This window comes from Eurytemora carolleeae, unplaced genomic scaffold, assembly GCF_000591075.1.
Source record: "Eurytemora carolleeae unplaced genomic scaffold, Eaff_2.0 scaffold1168, whole genome shotgun sequence".
Taxonomy (NCBI): Eukaryota; Metazoa; Arthropoda; class Copepoda; order Calanoida; family Temoridae; genus Eurytemora; species Eurytemora carolleeae.
In genome coordinates, this window is record NW_019397533.1 from 32711 (window position 1) to 44767 (window position 12057).

A 12057-nucleotide genomic window follows, 5' to 3' on the forward strand; every position below is an offset into this window, starting at 1 on the left:
GCCCCCCCCCCCCCTCCAGGCTATACATAGATTCAGATCCTCCAGCCTTTTTAAAGTTATTGTTTTAACTTTTTCAAGAGGGATATTTTTAATTTTGATTTATTTTGACGATTTGTTTTCTGGATAGATAAAAAAAAAATCTCAAATATTTTTTAACTGTATGAAAGAAAGTTAGAACTTGCAGATTTCAGCATTTTTATCGAAAAATTGGCAAAAAGTTTATTTTCACTTATTTTGACTTTTACAAATAAAATTATAGATTTCTAAGTTAATCTTTGTATTTTCTCTAACTTTTCTGTTATTTCATATTTCTTGAATATAAAAACATACTTATGATTATGTAATATATTTCAATAGGTTATACAAATGCATAGGAAAAAAAATACAAAATATATGCTTCCAATGATAAATGCCATAAACTGTGCGTTCAAATGTAAATGTAGAGGTGAAAAGTATCAAGAGTTGTAATTATGAAATATAAGTAATTTTACAATTATTTGATTTTCCATTTTTATTTATGGTTTCCATTAATAGTGGTCTTATCCAGGTTCAAGGATATCTTTTTAACAAGAGCAGATACAAACTTCTTGAGATCGTCTTTGCACTGGTTTGCAACCTCCAAAACTTCCTAGTAATCGAGTTCTTAAATGGACAGTTGACGGAATTTAAAGTGACGATATATTTACATGCTCAAATTGCAATGGCTGCACCCTTTTAAACAAAAATATGAAGAAATCCTTGTTTTTCTTTCTAAAATTGTGATTTTATAAAAGTAAATTGCGGATTTAAATAACGCGAAGATAACGTTTAGATCATGCGTTAATAGATTTTAAACATTTTTTATATCAAAATAATACAATATGGTAATATATGTATAAAGCGTTTTTTTTCTTTTCTTATCGTATATTCAAATATTACTGATGAACCCCTTGACCGATTTGCCTCGTTCTTTTTTTTGGGAGGGGGGGGGGGAAGTTTTAAGCTGAGTAGGTTCACTTTCACAGAGAAAATGTATAGTTCCAGGCAAGGTTAGGTTCCCAAGCTATTATATAATATTATAAAAAACAATTGTGAAAAGAAATGAAGAAAAAAATAATGATTACCTCATGGTTTGGTGGTTGATTACTGGAATATTCAAAGGTACACAGATTTGTTACTGTTCATAATAAAATATTCAATCAAATATTTGTTTCAACCTAAGGACATTTTAAAGTCACAAATAAACAAAACTTTTAACAAAATTGGGACTTGTCAAGTACAGATTAAAAAGAATATACTTTTCTGTCTAAAAATTGATAACACAATACACAAACAACGTTTTTGAGCAAATTTTTTTCTACAAATTTGCCTAAAGAGAAAGTAAAGAATGAATATATTGCCTAAAGAGAAAGTAAAAAATGAATATATTGCCTAAAGAGAAAGTAAAAAATGAATATATTGCCTAAAGAGATAGTATAAAATGAATATGTTGCCTAAATAGAAAGTTGAAAAATGAATATATTGCCTAAAGAGAAAGTAAAGAATGAATATATTGCCTAAAGAGAAAGTATAAAATGAATATATTGCCTAAAGAGAAAGTAAAAAATGAATATATTGCCTAAAGAGAAAGTATAAAATGAATATATAGCCTAAAGAAAAAGTATAAAATGAATATATTGCCCAAAGAGAAAGTAAAAAATGAATATATTGCCTAAAGAAGAAGTATAAAATGAATATATTGCCTAAAGAGAAAGCTAAAACTTGAATTCCACAATGATGAGCAACTAAACTCTCTGGAATAGAGCTCATACCTAGAGGGAATAGTATTTTTTTTAAATATTATATAAAAATAACAAAAGTTGAATTAACCAATATACCTAACTATTTAGTTTTATCTCCCCCCCATTTTAGCTACTACATATAAATACCTCCTTCATATCCCTTAATTGAAGGGAGTGAAAAGGAAAAATGAAAGGGGGTATAGGCTGAAACCTAAGCATTTTAAGAGTTGATCGATACCCATAAGAGTTCTATCTGATGTTCCTGTCTCGAAATATTGATAAAAACTGTGTCAAATTTATACGAAAATCTATATGTAAATAAAATTTTGTATACAAAATAAATCCATACCAATCCAGATACAACCTTCAGTATACTCTGGTATCTGTCTTGCCATATACAACTCGGTCTTGAACTCCAAGTTCCTCAATATTGAATTGTCCAGATACACTCAAATCTGGAGTTGGAGATTCCTCAATATTGTATTGTCCAGATACATTTAATCTCGAGTTGGAGATTCCTCAATACTAGCTGTATCGTCCAGATACACTTAAATATTAAACTGGAGATTCCTAAATACTGTATCATCCAGATACACTTAATCTCAAACTGGAGATTCCTCAATACTAGCTGTATCATCCAGATACACTTAATCTCAAACTGGAGATTCCTCAATACTGTATCGTCCAGATACACTTAATCTCAAACTGGAGATTCCTCAATACTGTATCGTCCAGATACACTTAAATCTTGAACTGGAGATTCCTCAATACTGTATCATCCAGATACACTTAATCTCAAACTGGAGATTCCTCAATACTGTATTGTCCAGATACACTTAATCTCAAACTGGAGATTCCTCAATACTGTATCGTCCAGAAACACTTAATTGATCTCAAACTGGAGATGCCTTAATACTGTATCATCCAGATACACTTAAATCTTGAGCTGAAGATTCCTCAATAATACCTTAGTCAATATCAATCCAGATACGACTCTATCTGTATTCGAAAGTATCTGTATAAAGATACAATTCCTAGCCTATCTCTCAAGATCAGACTCAGAAACATCTCATTTGCTGAACCAGGAACAAATTACTCTCACACCGTAATAAAGCTGAGTATTATTCCAACTAAAATTTATTTTGATTTCTATTGTACAGGTTACATTACTGAACGTAATTACAAGTTTTATGTAGTTATTGATAGTGTAGTTAGGTTTAAATCGCAATATAGGTTTTACATAGTTATTTAAAATTGTAGTTAGGTTACAATGGAAAACTTGATATATATATAGGTGTGTTCAGGTTTATAAATATATAAAATAAATGCCACGATATTTATTACAATAGAACTCTCATGGGTGTCTATTAACTCCTGAAATGCTTAGGTTTCAGCCTTTACCCACTTTAATTTTTCCTTTACACTCCCTTTAAACCCTTTACCCCTCCTTAACCCTTTCCAGCCTCTCCCCTTCAGCCCCATTTTAACCTACGCAGTCTGCTCCCAACATTGACAACATTTTAAGCTCTGCAACACTCTCATAGTTAGGACCTCCAGCTATAGTTAGAACTCCATCATGTATACTCCTACAGAACTCAACCTAAACAACATGTTAGTAAACCATAGTTAGGTCCTCCAGCTATGGTTAGAACTTCATCATGTATACTCCTATAGAACTCAACATAAACAACATATGAGTAAACCATAGTTAGGTCCTCCAGCTATGGTTAGCACTCCATCATGTATACTCCTACAGAACTCAACCTAAACATAAAAGTAGACCATAGTTAGGTCCTCCAGCTATGGTTAGAACTCCATCATGTATACTTCTACAGAACTCAACCTAAACAAAATATTAGTAAACCATAGTTAGGTCCTCCAGCTATGGTTAGAACTTCATCATGTATACTCCTATAGAACTCAACATAAGCAACATATTAGTAAACCATAGTTAGGTCCTCCAGCCATGGCTAGAACTCCATCATGTATACTCCTACAGAACTCAACCTAAACAACATATTAGTAAACCATAGTTAGGTCCTCCAGCTATGGTTAGAACTCCATCATGTATACTCCTACAGAACTCAACCTAAACACCATATAAGGAGACTATAGTTAAGTCCTCCAGCTATGGATAGCACTCCATCATGTATACCCTATAGAACTCAACCTAAACATATAAGTAAACCATAGTTAGGTCCTCCAGCTATGGTTAGAACTCCATCATGTATACTCCTACAGAACTCAACCTAAACACCATATATGTAGACTATAGTTAAGTCCTCCAGCTATGGTTAGCACTCCATCGTGTATACTCCTATAAAACTCAACCTAAACATATAAGTAGACCATAGTTAGGACCTCCAGCTAAGGTTAGAACTCCATCATGTATACTCCTACAGAACTCATATTTAATATCTTTAAGAATTTTATTCATATAATTATATTCAAAATTTAATTATGTTTTAGATTTTAATTCAGTGACTGAAAACATAATTCATTATTCAGGAAATTGGATTTTTTAATGAATAAAATCTAATATGTTTTAAAAGGGGTAATTATACCTCTTTTGCCGCCTCCCTAGCAAGATGCCTCCATCTATCTGAATACAGTTGATTTACATCAAAGAAGCGAGGTCCAAAATATTCATCATTTGGACCTTGCAGAGGACTTTGCCCACCCAAACCAAACATGTTGATATGGTCTTTAACCAGCATTAAATCTCCAACCTGAGCAATTAAAGGGAATGTTACATATTTCAAATACACATGAGAGATTGAAGTTTGAAGCAGAATTTTGGGTTTCCTCCGCTGGAGCGGAGGCTACAGTAAGGAAATTATTTCCATTGGAGGGAATGTTTTCTTTTTATTCAAGGCTAATTACTCCATCCGAGGGATGGGAATTAACTCTCAGGAAATAATTATTTAATCGGAGGGATGATAATTAATTCTCAGGACATAAATATTTAATCGGAGGGATGGTAATTAACTCTCAGGACATAATTATTTAATCGGAGGGATGGTAATTAACACTCAGGAAATAATTATTTAATCGGAGGGATGGTAATTAACTCTCAGAAAATAATTATTTAATCGGAGGGATAATAATTAAAACTCAGGACGCTAATTATTCCATTGGTGGGATGGTAGCTAACAATAGACACTAATTATTCCATCGCAGGGATGGTAATTAACACGTGGAACACTAATTCCTCTAACAGAGGGATAGTAATTAGCAGTAAGGACACTAATTACACCATCGCATGGGAGGTAATTGACACTCCAGTTGAGTAATTAGAGTCCTGAGTATTGATTACCATCCCTCTGGTGGAATGAATAGAGTCCTTAGTGTTAATTACCATCCCTCCGCTGGAGAAATTAATGTCCTGAGTGTTAAATACCATCCCTCTGATGGAGTAATTAGTGCCATGAGTGTTAATTACCATCGCTCCGGTGGAGTAATTAGTGTGCTGAGTGGAAATTACTATCCCTCCGATGATAGATAGATAGATAGATATATATTTGACTAAATATTTAGTTAAAAACAATTTCAATTGCACAATTTTTACATTTTAATTTAGCCAGGGCCTCTCTAATCATTGTTGGTTGTTTTGAATGAGAGGCCCTTCTGCAGCGATCATACATGTTCAATTTACATAAAATGGAGCTATGAGAATTCATTAAAAAATGTTTATTCCCTCCGTTGGAAATAATTTCCCTCCGGTGGGCTCCGCTCCAGCGGAGGGAACCAAATATGCTGCTGCAAACTTCAATCCCTCCATTGTGCCGGGGAAATTTAGTGTGGCCAACCGGATAATATCTTTTTGAGTCTATAGTTTTAAGTGGGTTGAGGAGGCCTATCTAAAATTCCCGGGCACTTTTTTTTGTTGGAGACCTTAATTTTGGATCTATCTTGTAGCTCAATTTAATATGAGTGGGGAAGAGTTAAACATCTTTATTAATAACTATTGCAATTTTTTAGAATGAAGATACGAGACTTGCTTGGCATTAGAGGCAAAAGCCAACTACTTCATCTGAGTGCGGGTTACTATAGACTGCCTTCTTTTCTCCGACTTTTTGCTGGTTTCATTTTATGCTCGGACTGAGCGCATTTCTCCGTCTCTGCGTAGAGTAGACGGACAGTTTTATGAATACTTTGACAACACTAAATTATCACTTTTAATTTGAATCATATTTTTAATGTAAGGATCCATCTGTGCACCATGAAGAGTAAAAAATAAATAAATCTCAATAAAGTTAAATCATTTGGATTATAGTTAGTATTTGCTTTGAACCATAAAAAATGCTAGTTTTAAAGAAGAATGAAATAAGGAGGAACGGGAGAAATTCAAAGAGAGAAGGATTAGGATATAAGGAGAAAAGTAGGGGAAATATTTGATAGGATGAACAAACAAGGGATAAAGAATAGAGAGAGGATAAACTAAGGAGAAATTAGGATAGGGTGAGGGTGTAAAGGGTAAAAGATATAAGGAGAGGATAAGGATTGGAATCTAATTCTTAATCTAATCTTGACTAAATCTTAACCTTCTCAAATCTACCTTTTTTAAATTATTGATGTGTGATGAGAGTGTGTGAGATGGATTTTGTGTGTGTATTGTGTGCATGTTCGTGAAGATATCAAATAAAGGGTTTAACTCATTTTTATTAGAAGACAATTAAACATCGAAACTGTGTAATACCTTAAGACTGAGTAAAGACGACTTTTTAAATCTCATATTTAACGAATCATGGTGATTCACCATATTTAATTCGAACTTTTAAAATTAGTAACACACAAACTTAAAGAAGATTCTTTTTTTAAAAAATAATTTAAAAAATCAGGTTTTGTGTTTAATTTCAAATTAAGTAAACACTTCCTTTAATCAAAAAGAAATTAAGCTGGATTGTTTATCTAAGAACTTCTGCAGAGAAAAATGTCTAAACGAATTCTGTCTGAAAATAACCCTATATGATTGTACAGGGTGTCCCAAAAACATGGGAATTCAGTGACGAATTTTTTATCGTCTTTGTTATGCATTAGCATTGTAATACCTAATTTCAAAAGCCATAATATTATTATGTCTGCTAGAGTTTATTTCATGAAAAGGGTAAAAGACTGCAAAGATGTGTCTATAATGTCTCCGCAAGATGAACAGAGAAGACGGACAAGTTTACTCTGTTTGTATACTGCAATTTTCTTGTTTTACTAAGTACAACCGTATGCAGTCAAAACATAAACAAACAAAATGTGAATATAGCAGACGAAACGCTTACAGATTACAGTTTTCTATGTAGGTATCACTATACTAAATCAAAGAATTATTTGAAAAGACGATATCGAATTCGTCACTGAATTCCCATGTTTATAGGGACACCCAGTATCTGCTGTTTACTAAGAAATTTTATTTACAAACCTGATATAATGGATTAAGAGCCCCAACTGCGTTTGTTATAATAATGTTCCTAACATCCAGATATATTATCAAGTACAATAGGTTGCACTGGAAAATTTGTATAACATCTAGTCTCATGGTATCATTAAATTTCGATTCTTTGCAATAAACTCAATTTTTTTGAATCCTTAGCAAAGCTGGTTTAAATATATAATGACTATATACGATATTGTGCTGCTAAGATATAGAAATTAGAGTTAGTGGCGGAAACTCAATTCCCTGAGACGGAAGTGAAACTTGTACATTTTGTTCTGCTATATAATTTCTTTTTATACAGGGTGTCCCAGAAACATAACAGCAGCAAGACGACTTGAACGTCGTCTATGATTCTTTATATCATTTGCTGCATTTATTTGTCAACCTAACTTTAGAAGTAAAATTCTAGAGATAGAAATTACAAAATTACATGACATTTCTAAAATGTAGTCTGCATTTTTGTGCTTTCGATATTACCCGATTCATGAAGAAGTTCGTTCAGATTTTGACATTTTTGGTTTTATTTAACATAATTGAAATATAAGCAAAATTCATAATATCTCCGGTAATATTGACAGCAAAAAATGCAGACCACATTTTGGAATAGGAATAGGAATAGAATAATTTTGTTGATTATTGTTTCAAGATTCATACATGTTAAAGTAGGTTTAATACTAAATGTCACAAATAAATTCCAAGATCAAAGACGACTTTTAAGGCGTCTTGCTACCGTCATGTTTCATGGCATACACCCTGAATGGTCCTCTACGCTACACAAACAGCTGCTACATTTGACACCAATTGCTTGACATTATGCATAATTGCATGAAAACCTAAATTGTGCTTGATAATCTATATTTGCCTGATACCAAGTAGTTTCATCACTCTAACTGGTAGAGCTATATGCCATAGAGGGAAGCCTTCGTAACAGTGCACACGGCCCTAGTGAACAATATTATAAACTTAACAATCTATAATTTTGTTATCTAAATGGGACTGTAAACACGTTATTTTGTTATCTTAAAGGGAGTAGGGACTGTAGACGTAATTTTGCTGTCTTAAAGGGACTGTAGAAACGAAATTTTGTTATCTTCAAGGGACTGTAGAAACGTAATTTTGTTATCTTAAAGGGACTGTAGAAACGTTATTTTGTTATCTTAAAGGGACTGTAGAGACGTTATTTTGTTATCTTAAAGGGACTGTAGAAACGTAATTTTGTTATCTTAAAGAGACTGTAGAGACGTTATTTTGTTATCTTAAAGGGACTGTAGAGACGTAATTTTGTTATCTTAAAGGGACTGAAGAGACGTTATTTTGTTATCTGAAAGGGACTGTAGAGACGTTATTTTGTTATCTTAAAGGGACTGTAGAGACGTAATTTTGTTTTCTTAAAGGGACTGTAGAGACGTAATTTTGTTTTCTTAAAGGGACTGAAGAGACGTAATTTTGTTATCTTAAAGAGACTGTGGACGTAATTTTGTTATCTTAACGGGATTGTGAACGTAATTGTGTTATCTTAAAGGGACTGTAAAGACGTAATTTTGTTATCTTAAAGGGACTGTAGATACGTAATTTTACTATCTTAAAGGGACTGTAAACGTAATTTTGTTATCTTAAAGGGACTGTAGAGACGTAATTTTGTTATCTTAAAGGGACTGTAGAGACGTTATTTTTTATCTTAAAGGGACTGTAGAGACGTTATTTTGTTATCTTAAAGGGACTGTAGATCCCCCCCTGCAGAAAATTTACAAGAGTAAAGGCTGTGATATTGTGCATTTATTTTTATAGTTCTAGTTTTAGGCTATTTAAGATTTTTAAGAAACTCTGACCGTTCTAGCTGCATCCTTCCGTACACACAAAAAAAAGTTTTTTGTTTTTAAAATTACCCTAAAATGTTGTATTTCAAGTTTAACCCAGAACTGTTGTCTTGGTAATTTTTCAATGGGATATTTGAGCTATTATACGGTATACCAAGATCTCACTAATTGTATAAAGTAAGAAATAGCCATGAAATATGAGGGAACAGTTTGAAAGTAATCAATCAAATTCTAATTATCTGCAGCATTCCACTTATCAGTAGGTTTAAAAACGACATTTTATAAATTCTTTCGTTGTCTCCGACGTTCTCGGATAAGCTGTTATATTTGAGTCGATGTGGCTCAGCGATATCCTATTCAAAAGTTTGAACCTCAGAGTAAACTGCCTGGAATATCATTGTAGTTTAGATTAGTCGCATTAGTTACCAGATCTCCTAACTCACCTATAATAATTAACCTATTTTTAATTAAAATCTAGATTTAATGATTGTTTTTTCAATTATTTTTGATACAAATGAATATTAGTCTTTGATTTTCTAATACCTATAACTTTGCAATCCAATGTTGCAGAACGTGGATATTTCGAACTATTAATTCTGTTTGACCAATTAATCTAAGTTTAAAATATCAAAGGCTTACACCATCAGGTAGCAAAGAAATTGGGGTTAGAAAATATGAGTTCAATTCCTTTTACTGTATTTTGCCTACTCGTTAGAAGCTTAAGCCACAGTGAGACCCATGCGATGGTTGAATAGAAAGACGACTTTCAGATCAGTCATTTGATTTTAGATAGTCCATCAAAATGAAACACAGTAATTGAACAGTGTACAGTGTACACAAACCAAATTCACTTAAAGTTTTAAGTTAAAACTATTTGTAAATAAGAGCATAAGTTTGTTTGATTAAATATCGTCTTATATTCCAGAGTGTTGGGTCTCTCTGTAGAAGCCCTCACTCTTGGCAACATTGAAATTATAAAATCCAGGGCTACAAAATAAAGAGTCTAAAAATATCAGTTCCATGTCAGCGGCCGTGGAACACTTCGAGGTTTTCCCATTTTACGTTATTATAAACAAATATTCACAAACAAGCATACACATTACACATGTGGCGTAGTTTAAATTTGAATACATTTTTTATAATATATATGGGTTTATAAAAATATGCAACATTATGCAAAAATAGACGGCATTGACTATTACTTTTTAATTGATATTTCTATCATTTCAGTGATAAAGTAATTCATTTTCAAATCCATAGATCTATAAATTATTTATTATCGTATTTAATAATTCATGTAAAATCGGAGCTATCCATGCATGCTTTGACAATCAAAATATTTAAATCTACCTAATCCAGATCCACAGATGATCCCCACCAATGGTTTCATCTCACACCTCTAGGTATTAAAAAAGGGAATTTTCCCAAAGGTGAGTTCCCAAATGTTCAATTTTCCAAGCTGTAATTTCACCTGTGGTTAGGTTAGGTTGGCTGCAATGGGGGGCCTAGCTCTGAGGCTAGAATGGGTAAGGGCCAAACTCTGCGGCTAGAACAGGCTAGGGGGCCGAGCCCCGCGACTGGGATATAATATAAAAGTTGTCGCTTGGGAAATTGCACATTTGGGCAGTTTCCACTTGGGAATATATCCTTGGAAAGTGGCCGCTTTATGGAAATAAATGACAGACTTATTTCGGAAAGATAAAACATTTCCGGATGTTTCAAATCAAATCAAATATTAAATACTTAACAACAGTAATACATCCCATGAGGGAAAAGGCTCTGTTCAGAAATTTCCCTGTAAGCAGCTTTGTGTCAGGAGAGAAGGGGGGTATCTTAAAGGGACTGTAGAGACGTTATTTTGTTATCTTAAAGGGACTGTAGAGACGTAATTTTGTTTTCTTAAAGGGACTGTAGAGACGTTATTTTGTTATCTTAAAGGGACTGTAGAGACGTAATTTTGTTATCTTAAAGGGACTGTAGAGACGTTATTTTGTTATCTTAAAGGGACTGTAGAGACGTAATTTTAAGTGATTCTCCATTTATAGAGTGGCATGGTCCGATGTTCATCATGTGCTATCTGAAAATTGGTTTTTATAAATTTTAGTTTCTCTTAAATGTAACTGGCGCATTTCTGCATGAGAAACGATTTAGGAAATTGTGAGAATTAAAGACTTGTCAAGTTAAAGAAACTTTCACATAATTGATATCAAGGGTGCGGTGTGAAATTTGATGTTAAATTTTTGTAAGAGAACTACCTGCATTAAAACCACGGGGACTTCATTCAAATATCCAAGGATCAGTTTTCCCTGTTAAATAAAAACAAATTAAAAAATTGTATTTTTTACAAAATAAAAGTGCTTACTTTGACTTTAATTGATTTAGTTTATTGAATCTTTTAGATGGATTGAATGATTAGATTAAGATAAAAGGGTTTTTAACAAAATAAAAATTGATTAAATTCAAATAATTATATTGACGTTTTCATTGCACAACTGATGTGTCTCACGTTCATTGAACTATTTAGGATTATTTAAAGTCTATTCCAGATTTTATTGTAGAAAAGATGATCGATCCTCTTTACCTTGTGCCCTGGTGCTGTGGAAACAGGAAATCCTGATTTTCAGTTTTCTTGATTTTCAAAAATAAAATCTTATTGTGTGTATTTCTTAAACGAGATCGGAATTTATTTAATTTAAGCCGCGTCTCAAATCCGCCCAAAACCGGTTTCAATTGAGCGCGGGCTTAAATCTTGAAACACTGAATACAATTTTAGGTAGGACCTGACATATGTTAGCCGCGTCTCAAATGTAGGCCGCGGCTCAAATTCTTTAAATTCGGGCTCTGAGTACTTTTTAATTATTAATCCCAGCAAAAAGAACCGGAAATATTTCAGATTATCAAATGATATTAGATATTTTTTGTTTATCTCTTAGGATATCAAAGCAATCAGAATTTAAAATATCTGATCTAATATGGTGAGATTACGAATCATATATGTATCTAATCAACGGATTAACATAAAAAGACTGAGAGATTTACCCCCCCCCCCCTC

The 12057-nt window shown here is 32.8% G+C and overlaps 1 protein-coding gene across 1 annotated transcript in view; it reads right to left on the reverse strand.

The window, feature by feature from the left end:
- Positions 1-330: 330 nt before the first annotated feature.
- Positions 331-12057, reverse strand: part of LOC111714766 (purine nucleoside phosphorylase) — a 15122-nt gene continuing 3395 nt past the window's right edge. Inside the window, exons 4-12 of the mRNA XM_023489966.1 lie at positions 10356-10404; positions 9381-9448; positions 8051-8130; positions 7174-7222; positions 4325-4489; positions 3249-3360; positions 1722-1790; positions 1104-1156; positions 331-628 (exon numbers count right to left, since the gene is read on the reverse strand). Coding sequence (XP_023345734.1) covers positions 512-628; positions 1104-1156; positions 1722-1790; positions 3249-3360; positions 4325-4489; positions 7174-7222; positions 8051-8130; positions 9381-9448; positions 10356-10404 — 762 coding nt within the window. The 3' untranslated portion in view covers positions 331-511. The remainder of the gene's footprint in view (positions 629-1103; positions 1157-1721; positions 1791-3248; positions 3361-4324; positions 4490-7173; positions 7223-8050; positions 8131-9380; positions 9449-10355; positions 10405-12057) is intronic.